This window comes from Mobula hypostoma, chromosome 8, assembly GCF_963921235.1.
Source record: "Mobula hypostoma chromosome 8, sMobHyp1.1, whole genome shotgun sequence".
Lineage (NCBI taxonomy): Eukaryota > Metazoa > Chordata > Chondrichthyes > Myliobatiformes > Myliobatidae > Mobula > Mobula hypostoma.
Genome location: NC_086104.1, coordinates 32,158,269 through 32,175,293, shown reverse-complemented (window position 1 = coordinate 32,175,293; position 17,025 = coordinate 32,158,269). Strand labels below are relative to the sequence as shown.

Genomic DNA, 17,025 nt, shown 5'->3' with positions numbered 1-17,025 from the left:
CAAAGACTTCACCCATCAGAGACATTCTCTCTTCTTCCCTCTTCTATTAGGCAGAAGATACAAAAGCCTAAAAGCATGCACTGCCAGGATTAAGAACAGCTTCTACTCCACTATTAGAAGATTATTAAATGGTTTCTTAGTCCAATAAGACTAACTTTTCACCTCACAATCTACCTTGTTTAGCTGCAATGTACCTTCTTCGTTGCTTTAATTTTTGTTCCTCATTGTTCTACCCCAATGCACTGTGTAATGATCTGATCTGTATGAACAGTAAGCAAGACAAGCTTCTCGCTGTACCATTGTACATGTGACAATAATATACCAATTCCAATTCAATGAATATACTATCTATGAATATTCATTACTCAATATCTCTAATCATGAATTACATACTCATATTGATGATCTGAAGGAACAACTGCATCTTCCATTCTAAAAGGAGAGAATATTTTAAATGCATTATCAACTGATGTGTACCCGTAGTTTAAAATACGTATATAAATAATAGTATTTCATATCATTATTGGAAAAGGTAAGTGCAAAATAAAATTGTGATGCTTTTGAAACATGCTATGGACAGAATTTCATATTTTAAAATCTATTCTTTATGGTTATGAAATCTGAGCTAATGGGATGCTGAATATACCTCAACAGGATTAAAATACCTTTAAAATCACAAATTTCAAAATCCTATTTGAAATATTTTCTTAAATTTGTAACTGTAAAATACTGACCAGTCACATGGCAAAATGGCTCAAAGTTATTAAAGGAATTAGATTTTTCTCTATTACATACAAACCCAAAATATAACAGATTTTATTCTCAGACAGTATATACACAATACAAACTGTAAATACAAAAGTCATAATGCATTTAGCAATCCTTTATTGAAGATAACAAGGTGGTTATGATCACTGTATTGTATGAAACATCACAAATATCATACAGGGAATATACTATAGTCAGTACAGGGAAGGACCAGAGTCGACAGTCCATGTACAGTAAGAAACCACTTCGACACTCTTCATCCCATCCTCAAACAACCCCATAATCTCAACAAAGGGTCAAAACACCTGTTAACATCATCTTCTTCAGGACATTTTTATTATTGTAGCTAAAATCTAGTGAATAAATAAAAACACGGGCAATAATCATACTCTCTAGGCCAAGAATCATACCTACACAATGAACTAAATGATTGGGGCAGCTGGTTGGAGGCACCAGTGTTCAAAGGGTGTATGGTAACAGGCAGCTTTCCAGCATAAGGACTTAATGAGGGGAAAAAAATCAAAGTTAAGAGAAATACAAATGAATTCCATTGTATACAAATCCAATCAGCAACACTCATTAGTATGTTTCAATCACAGTTCAGGGCAGCTCTCAACAGTACACCATCCACTGACTGGCTGAATCATTTAAATCTTACAAGGCATCCATAGCATGTGTTTTCTGTACAAGTGGATACATTCATTGCTCTCTCTGCCCTCATATGCTGCTCAAATCCCCTACCCCTCAACCATTAGCTTAAACCAAACTTTAGTACATGCACAGCTCAAATTTACTCAGTTAAAATTGTGTTATTGCAGAAATATAAATCAAACCAAGAATCTTCAGTACCTTAAAAGACAGCCACTCTGTACCATGCCCATTCCACAATGAATGAAAAAAAATCACTGAACAAAATTAAGAAACATATTTGTAAAGCTTAAATTCACAATAGAATATTTTAAATTGCATTTATAAATCTATGTGATCTCTAGTTTTATAATTGTTAATGCAAACAATTCTCTTTTGCAAAACTATACCCCAGTTTACACAAGGCTGTGTCTTTATTTCTGCTGCAAATCAATGATACTAATAGAAAACCACATGTAGAACAAAATCACAATGTACAATATAGTGTGAGAAAGGCAAATTTTATAGCGATATTTTCAACTTCTGCAATAATGAGTGGGATGTCTGAAGCAAATGACAATTGACATAGAAGCATAAATTAATCGATTCAATTTTGTCCAAAGGTTCTGCTTAGCAAGAGCTTAAAATCTACACATGCTTTAAAATCATAAGGGAACTTTACCATACATTTGCTCCATTTATTGCCAAATGCAATGTTATCTTCAAGCAAGCAGTAGACAACATATACTGCATATCGGACAGCTGAGAAAACTGAGTATTTGGTAGTACAGCAGAAATCGAAGTGAAGAATTACACGAAATAAATTTCTACAGCATTCTGCTCACTGCATGTTCCCTCTGGGCCTGAGATAGGTGCAGAAGCTCTCAACCTTGAACCTTGCTATCAAGTAACGCCTTATACAGCAATTTGTACATGCTCATGTCCGGCGAGTTAGATTTAAATTAACAGTACTCAGTGCATCTTCCAAATGAAACTAGAAATCCATGCACCTCAGGTACTTTTATTACATCTGCTACAGCATCACCATTCCTTTAGGCAACAAGATGGGTATAGATGCAATCAGTAAGTCTGAGGCAATCAACAAAATACTGTTTTACAGGAAGATGCGTGAGAGTGGCAATATTAGAATATGCAAAAAAAAATGAACAAATGGTGTATAATTCTAACAATTAAGTTCCTCCTGCCCTTCTGACAAAATGACTTTAAAAGAAGATCCTTTGGATTTTTAATTTCCCTTGTAGTAAATAAAAGGTGTGTGAACGAAGGTTTCTTCCATATTTCAAACCAGGAAATTCTTAGCGATTCTAGCCTATTAACTACCAGGGGTCTTCAAGATCTGCGGAACCCTGTGAGAAACAAAACAATACTATTACATTTACATTCTCCACCACGTGCACTAAAGTTTTGTAAATGCCTTGCAAATTTCAAATACAAAAGTAAAGGCATTATGTTCGTTTAAGAAGCAGGAACAGGTGAGCTAAAGCAACAGATCTTGTCTTAATACTGGATACATAGCAGTGAAAATCTACCAGCTGAACATATTAACCTCTTGTTTGGGAAGGGTGTGGGGTGCATGGAAAGAAGAAAAAAAAAGCTCAAACTGATGGACAACTTATGAAATGATTTAAGACGTGAACAATCAATAATTCAATTATTTTAAAAATCTGCATTAATTTAAATATTGTTCATCGCTATATCAATTACAAATTTGATTGCACAGATTTCAGAGTAAACTCATTTGTGAAGGGATGTGAAGAGATTTCTGAACAGAGCTAAGTACTACATTCAAACCAATCTAATTTAGGGCCATTTTATAGTAAATTTTTTGTATTGCACTGTACTACTGCAAAACAGATTTCACAACATATGCCAGTGATAATAAACCTGATTCTGATTCTAAATCTTGGAGTATCTTTGTTCTTCATCAATCTAGAACATATTTTCACCTTTATCAAAAACATTAGCTTGGGTGCAAGACAAGAATATGTAAAATAATTAATTACCCAATTGCAAATTGAAACTTAGAATGGGGTTACACAGTTTTGATAGAAGTACTATAATATAACCAAGATAATAATCAGTAATAACCAAACATTAATTTACAATGAAAATAAATTTTAGGTTCGTTCCTCAGAATAACTGACAGATTTTAAATATTCAATAAACACATCAGCTTTTTGCAGCATGTTTAAACTTGTGATTTGAATGCTTGATGATCTGCTTGCTGTTATAACAGTCCCAAATATTGCAAATATAAAATGTTATTCTGTACTTTGATACCAGTCTCTACTATGTAGTCTCTGTAATTTTGATGAAATAATGAAGGCACAAAGAAAATTAGTTGTTTTGTGTAGAAAAATGTTTTAAAATTTAGCAGTAAATTCAAATGCAAATTTTAGATCGAAACCTGTTGATCAAATTTAAAAAGTAATCAGAAGTTCACAACATACAAAAATGTAACACCTGAAATAAAAGCTACTTTATTCTAATCATAGCAGACACGAGAATATGCATATCAAAAAAATCTCTGAAACCAGCAGTTTTTTGAATCTCAGATAAATTCTATATGTACACTAAGTGCAATATCTAACATCAGTCTAAACTGTACAAGATAGTAACAACATGCTAGAAATTCAAGAGTTGGGGGAAGAAGTGAATGTCGTCATTATCATTAAGGAGATCGTACTTCGGAAGCTGAAAGGTCTGAATGTGGATGAAGTACCTGGACTAGATGGACTAAGCCTTAGGGTTCTGAAAGAGGTGGCTGAAAAGATTATGGAGGTACTAGTAGTGATTTTTCAAAACTCAGTGGAGACAGGAATGGTTCCAGAAGACTGCAAAATCACAAATGTCACCCTACTCTTTAAGGGAGAGAAGCAAAAGACAGGAAATTATAGGCTAGTAAGCCTGACTTCAGAGATTGACAAGGTTTTAGGATCCATTACTAAGGATAAGATGTCTTTGTTCTTGGGAGCAGATGGTAAAATGCCTGAAGTCAGTATGTCTTCCTTGAGGGAAGATCTTGCTGAAAATATCTGCTGGAATTCTTTGCAGAAATAGCAAGCAGAATAGACAAAGGAGAGTCAGTGGATATTGTTGGCTTGGACTTTCAGAACGCCTTTGATGATGCTTTCCATGAAGCTGCTAAGAAAGATAGGAGGTCATATTAGCTCAAGATAGGAAAGGAACAGCATGGATAGAAGATTGACTGACTAGCAGAAGGCAAAGAGTGGAAATAAAGGGGGTCTCTCTTGGACAGCTGCCAGTGGCTAAGGGTGTTCTGCAGGGGTTGGTGTTGGGGCCAGTACTTTTCACATTACATGTTAATGATTTGGATGATGGAACTGATGAAATTGTAGCCTAGTCTGTGGAAGATATGACAATAGATGAAAGGGCAGATATGGCTAAAGAAGCAAGGAGTCTGCAGAAGTACTTGTAGACAGGTTGGGATTCCACGGGCAAAGTAGTGTCAGATGGAATACAGTACAGTGAAGTGCATGCTCATGGTAGAAGAAGTAAAAGTACTAACGTTTCCAAACGAGATTTGAAATTCAGAGGTGCAAAGGGACTTGGGAGTCCTAGTGCACAATTCCCTAACTCTTAACTTGCAGGTTGAGTTGGTAATAAGGAAATGCTAGTATTCATTTCGAGAGGACAAGAATACAAAAGCAAAGATGTTATGCTGTAGTGTTATAATGTGTTGCTCAGACCACATATGGAGTATTCTGAGCAGTTTTGGACTCCATATCTCAGGATATGGAGTTGGATGGGACCTAGTGGAGGTTCATGATAAAAGGGTTAATATATGAAAAGTATTTGACAGTTCTACTATTTAGAAGGATTGGGGGTGGGGGTGGGGTATCTCAATGAACTCCACTGAATAATGGAAGTGCTGGGTAGAATGGATGTGGAAAGTATGCTTCCAGTAGTGGGAGACTCTGCTGTGCAACATTCATACCACTGCCAAAGAAAAGCAGAGTGAGCTGCCTCAATGACCATCACCCAGTTGCACTCCATTGAGTGTGATGAAGTGCTTTGAGGAGTTGGGACCTGGACTCATTGCAATTTGCTTATTGCCACAGTAAGTCTACAGCAGATGTAATCTCATTGGCTCTCCACTCAGCCTTAACCACCTGAACAATAGCAATACCCACTGTTTATTGATTACAGTGGTGTTTATTGATTATAGCTCAGTGTTCATTGCTCATCTCAGTACTAATCAACAAGCTCCAAAACGTAGGCCTCTATAACGGGATCCTTGACTTCCTCACCAGGAGACCACAGTCAGTGCAGATCATAAATAACATCTCCTCACTGAGAATCAACACTGGTGCACCTCAAGGATGTGTGCCTGGCTCACTGCTCTACTCTACGGCCATTACTGTGTGGCCAGGCAGAAGTCAAATGGCATCTATAAATTTGCAGATGACACAACTATTGTTGGCAAAATTTCAGACTGTGACAAAAATGCATACAAGAGTGAAAAAGATCAGCTGGATGAGTGGTGTCATAACAATAACCTTGTACTCAATGTAAGACCAAGGAATCAATTATGGACTTCAGGAAAGGGAAGTCAAGGGAACACACACCTCATCGAGGGATCAGCAGTGGAAAGGGTAAGCAGTTTCAAATTCCTGGGTGTGATCTATCCTGGGCCCAAGATATCGATGCAACTACAAATAAGGCACCTCGGCAGCAATGTTTCATCAGAAGTTTGAGGAGACTTGGTATGACACCAAGAACTCAAGCAAATTTCTACAGATACACTGCGGGGAGCATTCTAACTGGTTACATCACTGTCTGGTATGGAATGCCACAGCACGGGCTCTGAAAATGCTGAAGAAGTTGTGAATTCAGTCAGCTCCTTCATAGGCACTAGCCTCCCCAGTATTGAGGACATCCTCCAAAGCAGATGCCTCAAACAGGCTGTGTCCATCATTAAGGATCCCCATTACCCAGGACATACCATATTCTCATTGCTACCATCAAGGTGGTGGTACAGGCCTGAAGATACACACTCAGGAACAGCTTCTTCTCCCCCACATTGGATTTCTGAATGGCTAATGAACCCATGTTCACTACCTCAATTTTTTTGCCCTCTTTTTGCACTAATTACTTAATTGAAAATTTTAAAATATATGTATTATAATTTATAGATTTTTATTATGTAGTGCAATATACTGCTACTGCAAAAAAAAAAGCAAATTTCACAAAATGTCCCAGTGATATTAAACCTGATTATGATTCTGGGATCAGAGGGCACAGCCTCAGAATAAAAGAATTGCTCTTTAGTGCAGAGATGAGGAGGAATTTCTTTAGCCAGAGTGGTGAATCTGTGGAATTTACTGCCACAGATGGCTGTAAGGACTAAGTAGGTGCATTTAAAGCAAGGGTTGAGAGGTCCTTGATTAGTACAGGTGTCAAAGGTTACAGGGAGAAGGTAGAAGAATGGGGTTCAGATTGACAAATAAATCAGCCATCATTGAATGACGCAGCAGACTTGATGGAACGAATGATCTAATTCTGCTCCAACGTCATTCGGTCTGATGATCTTAAAAATAAATGACCAACTTGCATCTTCATCAGAACTAACCCAATACAAAAACAAATGTAAAAGCCTTCCTTTGGAATATGCAATAATTTTTTGTGGCAACCTGAACATTATATCCCATGATTCTACAAGGATCCTCCAAGTCAAAAGATATTCATGTAAACAAGTTTATCTTTTGAATAAAGCTTCAGTTTATATTGAAAAGCAATGTGTAGAAAGCATGATACACTTAACATTTACTTAAGTGTTATTGGCATGTACAAAATGGTGCTTTTAATTAAATACTTAGAAAAACAAACTGGGGTGCATTGAAATAATATTTTCCCGCAAAGCTAAATTTTTTTTAAAAATGCAATTGCAATCTCTAGATAAGTCACTTGCCAAATGTAAAACATAACCAGTTGGTTTCATGTTTTATTTGTAATCATTTATTGAGGTGAACAAAGCAGATCCAAATTAACTTGTAATGAGCAAATTGAACAATGGTCCAGACATACTGTAAAGCTTTATTTGACATTTAAAACACATATCTCCTCTCTCACTGAATACTGCAAAAGGAACATACGAGGGACAGTTTACAAATAACTAACAATTACACTAAACCATGGTATCAATGTCATAAGCATCTTTCCAGAATCATGCATTTACTACATTTACAATTTTACAACCAAAATTAATGTGCTACAGATAGATTTTGAAAATTAGCTGTCATTATGGTAACCAACAACAAAAATTGAAATTACAAGCACAAAACACAATAAAACATGCAAAGAGATCATAAACTCATGCGGTGTTATAAATTATAACAGTTGATACACAATGCTGGAAGCGTGAGCTCTTAAGGCATTTCTTATTTATTACTACATCTTCATCAGTTCAGTTTACATCCTTAGGACGATTCTCCTCATCTGTTCGCAACCTGGTCTCTGATTCTCTAGCAGGCATAACTGCAGTAGAAAAAGCTTGCTCGGTAGTACTTGCTTCCCCCTGGATCTGAGCTAGCCTGTAATTAGCCAGCATCTCCTCCATTAGGTGACGGTAGTTCCCCCTATGATTAATTCTCAATTGTCTGAGTGTCTCGAGCAATTTGCCCGGTCTTGTTCCCCCTTCATCTGCTCCAGTAGGGTCCTTTTCAAGATTTAATACCCCAGTGTGAGTAAACAGCCTATGATAATTTTTTGGACTATCAAACACACAAATTAATCAATTCTTTAAAAGTGGTTACAGTTAATAAATATTCAAATCATTTTTATTACTACCTTTGAAGTTACACCTGGGCAATATAAAGATAAGCTGCTTCTATTATTAGAAAGGAGCAAAATAAGTTTTAAAAAAGTCTTATGTCCTACATTATTGTGCCCCTTTAATCTCTGAATAACTTTCAAATGGTACTAATACCAAAAAGGAACTAGCATACATAAAGTAATTGTATATTTAATTAATATGAAAAAGCTTGAAACATTTTAAACTTATTCAACAGTGCTGAAAACAATTTCATGAAAAACCAGTTTTTAATATTTGTGTTTAAATCTGAGCAGCTTTCAGATTACTTTAAAATGAAATTTGCCTTGGCATGCTTCCTCACTTCCTTTAATTTTTGTAATATATTTTTATTTTCATATTGTGCAGATATTTCCAAAGACAACTTGATGAATGTGTGTATTAAACTGAAGTTAGCCCACAGTATAGTACTGCATACAGTTTTAATGGATATATATGACTACGATAGCACAAGAAAGGACAATGGATTTCGAATAACTTTGCAAGATTGGAGAATATTAGTCATGAAAGACTAACAATGGTGGCTTTGACTTCTTTGCTGAAGACACAGCTTACAGGGGATTTAATTAACGTATAATTATGGAAGATCTAGTTGAGGTGAATTGGAATATTTTACCTCAGCAACTGGAGGGAAGGGATATGCATACAAGGTAACAGATAAAAGACTACAAGGATACTATCTATATGTTGATGACCATAGCAAGGGGTCTAAGCCACAATTTCTAAATTCAGGTGGTCATGATTGAGCAAATCCTTTGAAGACTATAAAAAGATCAAGAATAATCTTCAATAGTTATCTGGAGAACAAAGAGAGGGTTTAATAGATCTGGCAGGTAAGGTTAAGGAAAATTTAAAAGGGTCTACAGCTATATTAAAGATAGAAGGGTAAATAGGGAGCAAGTAGAATCAGCAGGGCCACCCATGTCTTGAGCAGCAGCAGCTGGGTGGCATTTTCTTCTCATTGTTTATTGAAGAGAACACCATGGTTGCTTAAGTGTTAAAGGAAACTAGAAATGTTTTGAAAGAAATTCACATCACCAGGGAGGAGGCATTTGCAGCCTTATAGGGCGTTAAGTTGCACAAATCACCCCTGCCCCATGGCCTGACAAAATGCATCCTCAGACTTTGTAGGAAGCTAGAGTAGAAATTGAATCAGAATCAGATTTAGTATCATCAGCATATGTCATAAAACTTGTGACTTTATGGCAGCAGTACAATGCAATACATATTTATAGGGAAAAAATCCAAATTATAACAAGTATCTATATTAAATAGTTAAATTAAAAAAGTCGTGCAAAAATAGAAATAAGAAGTAGTGAGTGGGTTCGATGTTCAGTCAGAAATCAGATGGCAGAGGGGAAGAAGCTGTTCCAGAATCATTGAATATGTGCCTTCATGCTTCTGTACATCCTTTCTGATGGTAGCAATGAGAACAAGGCATGACCTGGGTGATGGGGGCCCTCAGGTGATAAGGGAAACTAGTGGAGGTGTTTTGGAGTAAGTGTGCGTCTGCAGGCTCTTGCAGAGATATTTGTATCCCCACATTAGCTACGAGTGATTTTCTCAAAGACTGGAAGGTGACTATTATTCCATTTTTTTTTTTTAAAAAGGTTTGAAAAAACAAGCCAGGGAACTACAGGCTGGTCAGCCTGACAGCAGCAGTTGAGAAGTTACTGTAGGGAATTCTGAGGGGCAGAATTTACCAGCATTTGGATCAAAAGAGTCTGATTAAGAGAGTAAGCATGTTTTTATGCAAAGAAAGTCATCCTTGGTGAACTTTTCAAAGAGTTCTTTGATGAGGCAGTAGATGTAGTTTATTTGGACTTCAACAAGGTCGTCAATATGGTAGGCTGGTCTGGAAGGTTAGGCCCCATGGAATGCCAGTTGGCTCAGAGGTAGGAAGCAGAAGGTGGTGGCTGAAGGTTTCCTTGGAATGAAGTCTAGTGACTAGTGGTGTGCCACAGGGGTCAGTGTTGGGACTCTTATTATTCATTAGTTATATAAGTGATTTAGACGCAAATGTGCAAGGCTTGTAGATGACACCAAATTAAGAGGTGCTATTGATGGTGAAGGTTTTTGCAGATCACAGGGGGATCTTGATCAGTTAGGGAATTGGGCCAAGGAGTGCCAACTGAATTTCAATGCAGTTAAGTGCGAAGTGAAGCATTTTATTTATTTAGGGATACAGGGCAGAGTACACCCTTCAAGCCACACTGCCCCAGCAACTTGTAACAAACCTGATTAACCTAATCTAATCATGGGCCAATTTACAATGACCTATTAACCTACCTGGACTGTGGGAGGAAAATGGAGGACCCAGAGAACACCCATGCATTCCACAGGAAGGAAGTACAGAGACTTCTAACAGAACGGCACCGGAACTGAACTCTGAAATGCCCCGAGCTGTAATTGCATCATGCTAATGCTACCGTGACACGGATAGTCAAAGCAGTGAAGAACTGAAACTATGAACGGTAGGGCACAAGTAGATGTAATGGAACAGCGGGACCTAGGAGTACAAGTGTATGTATTTCGTTGAAAAAGGTGTCATATGTAAACTGGGTAATGATAAAGGTGTTTTAGCACGATGGCCTTCATCAGTCAGGGCACTGAGTTGGGACATATCTTGCAGTGTACAAGTCATTGATGAGGCTGCAATTAAGAGTACTGAGTACAATTTTGGTCATCCTTTTGTAGGAAAGCTGTGGCTAAATTGGAAATAGTTTAGAAAGTAGTAATGAGAAAGTTGCCAGGAGTAGAAAGCTTTATTCCTTGGAATGTAGGAGAATATTACAGAAATGTTTAAAATTGAGATGTCTGGATAAGGTGGATGGTAATAGTCCTTTCCCCAGGGCAGGGGAGACCAAAACCAAGGGGCACAAATTTAGGATCAGCAGGGAAAAGTTTAAAAAGTACCCGCGAGGAAACTTTTACAACAGAGGATGGTGAGTATATGGAACGAGCTGCCAGAAGAAGAGAAAGATACAAGTACAATAGAATCAATTAAGAAGCACTTGGAGGAATAAGGCTCAGAGCGGTATGTTTTGAACACATGAAATTGGGACTAGCTAGATGAGCACCATGGTCAACACGAACATGTGTCAAAGGCTCTGTATCTGTGCTGTATTAATACATAACCATCACTAGAGATATAGAGCACAAAGTCAAGGAAACTATGCAGAACCTTTCTAAGATACTGACTGAACTTCTACATGAACAGTTGCCTTAATACCGATCAAGGATTGATCAGAGAAACTGGGCTTATTTTCTTCAGAGAAGAGTGAAGGGAAAACTGACAGAAGTACACAAAATGATGAGAGTTTTGGAAAGAGTATTTAGTACGAAATTGTTCTCATTAGTGGAGGGCTTGAGTTCTAGTCACAGGAATAAAATATTGAATTACTAGTTGCACAATCTAAACATTATTAGCGTGGTTGGAATCTGGAATGTGTTGTTTGACAGGTGGAGTGGAAGGAGGTTCCACTGGAGCTTTCAAGAAGAAACTGGATAAATATATAGTCATGGAAAATTTGCAAGGCAATGAATGAGGGTCCAATGGGAATTGCTCTGATAGAGAGCCATCACTGATAGTGACAGGTTATGTAGCTTCTTTTCATGTTGTCTCCACTGCAAATAAGAGTGAATAAATGAATAAACAAGCTTCTGTAAAAAAATACTAAAATGCCCATTAGGTTTTTGTACTGAGTAAATTATTAAAAGCCCTGACATTATTACATTTCATTACCTTCTGTGAAGCAAATTTGTATTATTAATGTTGGGGGGTGGGGGGGGGGGAACATTTAGAAATTTGACCTGCCACTATTAGAAAAGGCACCATGGCATTTGTTTCAGTTCTATAACAATGATTAGAACAGTTATTCATTATGTACTATAGCATTATGAGAACGTATTCTCAATGCTAATCACATTAGTCTTCAGAGCTATTTTGTTTAGTCCATCTGCATCACGGCAGTAATATTGAACTAAAACTGCATTATGCTATACTTGTATTACCTGCATATACAAGTACCACATTTGCATAATTACTAGCTCACAATAATTATTACAGCCATATGCAATCTGAAGAATATTTACATAATGTTTGGGCAAACAGGTAACAATAACTCCAAAAACTAAGGAGAAAATAAACACGCCATTCTGCACTTTCGGCTTAAGCATTAAATGGATATTGTTTTAAAATGTTATATCATTTTGGGAAAATATTACAAGGGTTTTAAAATATTGTATCCATTTTAAAAATTAGATCCATTTGCTCTAAACTGCAAGTGCAAAAGACTCTGAATACCTTTAATTCAACTTTCCAAGTCATCTGCACATCACAGATCAGAGTGCAACTTTTTATTGTTAGCTTTTGAGACATTCGGATTCGGATTCTTTCGTGGAAGTTTCATCCTCGCTTCTTATAAACATTTTGATATCAATAGTCAACTAACATAAGTGAATATACGCCAATACTTAAACTTTTTTTGGTAACTTATTGGGAAGGCAGATGTGGCCAAATGCATTTTGATGAGGAAACAAAAGAACAATACCCAAATATTCTCATTGGACACAATCCATATATATTAGTTAATACATAATTATAATTGTTTTTAAGCAACTGTAATAAAATGTGAGGAATTAAGTTTTGATCATTGTGAGCTGTTTACCAGCTTATTAAACCATGTTTAAAGATTTTTAGCAAAGTACGTACACAGAACTAACAAAACATTATTGAAGCACATTTACCTGTAAGCAATACAAGATATTTCTGGTAGGCACACTAAAAGCAACATAACTCATAATAACACCTGTGGCTCTTTAGCAATTTCTACTGGATGACGCTAATATATGCATGTGCTTGGTAAAAGAATCCTGGGAAATCCTAGTGAAATTATTATATACATATTTACATTTTGTACCAAATTATGCTCATCAAAATGATGAATGCCAGGATTAGAAAAAGAATTTTCACTTAACTGGCATGAAATCAGATGTGAACTAAAGTTGCTCAATTGGAAAATAACATGCATCAATCCAGGCTTGAAAAGAACACGATGATATAACTTGAAGGAATTCTCAGTTCCTGCACCTGCTTCTGAATAAGGTGGTATACTCCACACATTTTGCCCTAAATTCTAGACTGCATTGTGATGAGGAACTATATTACTTATAAATTATCCATCGATAAACCAATTTCATTTTGTATTCCTCAACTTGAATTCTGCAACTTACTTTCTCTTTAAAGCATATTTGCTTCTTTCAATTGAGGACTATAATGCCCTCGATGTGTACTTAATCCATGCTGATGACCTCTTTTAAACACTGCCCATCTTAAGCTTTGATTGTAGAAAGTTCAAGGGGAAAGTAAAAATTTAGTGCATAAAGAGAAAATAATGGGGCAAATGTAGAAAAGAATGCAAAAATTCTCTACTAGCTTATAATCAGTAAGCACGTAGAAGGTGTGAAGCTGATGAGGGAACAAATAAATTTATTTATGAAAATGGGCAATAAACCAGTACTTCACCAAATTAAATGGTACTAAAGTCTTGGCAAAAAAGATTTCAAATGATAATCCTGAAAATTATCAGTGTAAGTAGCTTGTGGACAGTATTATTAAGAATAGGAATTATTCACATTTTAAAAAGCATTGATTTTTACCGGTCAGGTAATGCCTTACAATCTTGATTGAGTTTTTTTTTTAAAAAGGTTAACAAGATGATTAATGAGAACAGAACAGTGGTTATTGTTCACATGGACTTCAGTAAGGTATTTGGTCTCTCATGGAGGGCTGACTAAGAAAATTATTACATGGGATCTATGGAGAGTTCGTAGACTGGATTCAAAATAGGCTTGGCCATAAAAATAGAGGGTAACAGCGGAAGGGTGTGATTCTGAATGGAGTTTGGTAACCAATGATCGTCTGCAAGGATCAGTGCTAGAACCCCTCGTGTTTGCAATATATAAAAGACATGGGACAAAAATGTAGATAGGCCCATTTGCAAGTTTGCAGATGATGCAAAAATTGGAAGAGTTGTGCAAAATGAGGGAAGTTGTCAAAGGATATATTTCAGTTGCTAATGTGGATAGGGAAAAGGGAGATGGAATTTAATCCAAGTGTGAGGTTTTGCATGTTATGAGGCCAAATGTAAGGGGAAAGAATACAGTAAATAGCAGCTTTACAAGGAGCATTGATGTATATGGGGTACAAATCCATTGTTTCCCTAAAAGTGCAACACAAGTAGATCAAGTGATAAAGGCAGCAACTAACATACCTGCCTTTATTGGTTGGGCCTCAGGAAATTATGGTTGAAGCTATATAAAACATTGCTTCAGCCTCAGTTGAAGTATTGTGTGTACTTCTGGTTGCCGCATAACAGAGGTTCACTAGGATGTTGCTTGGACTACAGAGTACTTACTATAATGAAAGTTTGGACGAATTTAGATTGTTTGATCTGGAGGACTGGAAAGCAGGGGACAAGCTAATCAAAGAATATAAAATTATGAGAGACAAAGGATGGTCAAGAGTCTTTTGTAGTGTAGAAATGTTAAATATACAGTTGCAAGAAAAAGTTTGTGAACCCTTTGCAATTACCTGGTTTTCTGCTTTAATTACTCATAGAATGTGGTCTGATCTTCAGCTAAGGCACAATAATAGGCAGACATAATCTGTCTGAACTAGTAACACACAAACAATTGTATTTTTCATGTCTTTATTGAATACATGAAAAAGTATGTGAACCCTTATACTTAATAACCGGTAGAACCTCCTTTAGCAGCAATAATGTTGTTTTCCTGTAGCTGCTGATCAGACTTGCACAATGGTGAGGAGGAATTTTAGAGTATTCCTTCATACAAAACTGGTTCAGTTCATAAATATCTCTGGGATACTGTGCATGAACAGCCCTCTTCAGGTCATGCCATAGCATCTCGATTGGGTTAAGATCTGGACTACAACTTGGTCATTACAAAACATAAATTTTCTTGGTTTTCAACCATTCTGTTGTTGATTTACTCTTTGTGTATCGGATCAGTCTTTTTGCATCATCCAACTTCTATTCAGATGATGGACCGCGACCCTGATATTCTCCTGTGAAATATCTTGATACAATTTTGAATTCATTGTTCCTTAACAATTGCAAGCTGTCCAGGCCCTGTAGCAGCAAAGCAGCCCCAAACCATGATGCTCCTTCCACCATGCTTCACAGTTGGGATGAGGTTTTGGTGTTGGTGTGCAGTACCCTTTTTCCTCCAAACATAGCAGTGTGCTAAGAGGTTCAACTTTTGTCTCATCTGTCCACAGAACATTGTCCCAGAAACGTTGTGGAACATCCAGGTCGTCTTTTGCAAACTTGAGACATGCAGCAATGTTTTTTTTGGAGAGCAGTGGTTTCTTCCGTGGTGTTCTTCCACGACCACCATTCTTGTTCAGTGTTTTTCTTATAGTGGACTCATGAACAGAGGCTTTAGCAAGTTCGAGAGATTTCTGCAGGTCTTTTGCTGTTACCCTTAGGTTCGTTTTCACCTCCTTTAGCATTGCACATTGTGCTTGATAAAATCTTTGCAGGATGCCCACTCCTTGGGAAAGCAGCAATAGTACTGAACTTCCTCCATATGTAGATAATTTCTCTTACTGTGGACTGATGAACACTCAGGTCTTTAGAAATTCTTTTTTAGCCTTCTTCCACTTGATGCATCTCTACATATCTTCTTCTAAGGTCCTCTGAAAGTTGTTTTGATCGAGGCATGGTGCACATAAACATGCAAACACGAGAAAATCTGCAGATGCTGGAATTTCAAGCAACACACATAAAAGTTGCTGGTGAACGCACAGATCTTTTTGAGAAGAGCAGGCTCTGTCAGTAACCTTTGTGTGTCTTTTTTTAAAAATATAGAGCAGGGTTCCTCTACAACCCACTCCTCCAATCTCATCTGATTGACTGGAACATCTGACTCCAAATAGATTTTGCAGAAGGCATCACGCCAGAGGTTCACATTCTTTTTTGAACCTAGACTGTGACTGTTTAGATGGTGTACTCAGTACTGCTAAGAAATAGTATAATTGTTTGTGTGTTAATGCAGAAAACCAGGTCACTGCAAAAGGGTTCACAAACTTTTTTTTGCAACTGTAGCTTTAAGGTGAAAGGTGGAAAGTTTAAAGGAGGTATTTGGGATAAGTTTTTTTTAAATATACAGAGGGTGGCAAATATTTGGAACACACTACCAGGGGTGAAAACAGACATGTTAGAGGACAGGGAGTGGAGGACTATGGGTTCCGTACAGACAGATAGGTCTGATTTAAACTATTGTGGCTGGCACATATAATACACCATAAGACCACAACACATAGGAGCAGAATTAGGCTGTTTGGCACATTGAGTCTGCTCCACCATTCAATCATGGCTGATCCTTTCTTTTCCCTCCTCAGCCCCATTCCCCGGCCTTCTCCCTGTAACTTATGATGCTGTGGCCAATTAGAAATCTAACATTCTCCACCTTAAATACACCCAGCAACTTGGCCTCCACAGATGCCTGTGGTAACAAATTCCACAAATTCACCAACCCCTGGTGGAAAAAAAATCCCTCGCATCTCTATTTTAAATGGATGCCCCTCTATCCTGAGGCTGTGCCCTCTTGTCCTAGACTTCCACATCATGGGGAACATCCTTCCCACATCTACTCTGTCTACACCTTTCAACACTCAAAAGATTTCAATGAGATTTCACCCCACCCCCCCATCCTCCTAAGTTCCAGCAAGGACAGACCCAGAGCCACCA

General features: G+C 37.2%; 1 protein-coding gene across 9 annotated transcripts in view; it reads right to left on the bottom strand.

The window, feature by feature from the left end:
- Window positions 1-1,900: 1,900 nt before the first annotated feature.
- The window catches only part of ppm1ba (protein phosphatase, Mg2+/Mn2+ dependent, 1Ba), a 171,448-nt gene continuing 156,323 nt past the window's right edge, over window positions 1,901-17,025 (bottom strand). For 4 of the 9 annotated variants that reach the window (XM_063055653.1, XM_063055655.1, XM_063055652.1 and 1 more), the window contains exon 7: window positions 7,073-8,095. In XM_063055653.1, the coding sequence (XP_062911723.1) occupies window positions 7,844-8,095 (252 nt within the window). In that variant the 3' untranslated portion in view covers window positions 7,073-7,843. Of the gene's footprint in view, window positions 2,763-7,071; window positions 8,096-17,025 lie in introns of those variants that run through there. The other 5 variants (XM_063055657.1, XM_063055656.1, XM_063055658.1 and 2 more) reach the window with 3 other exon arrangements.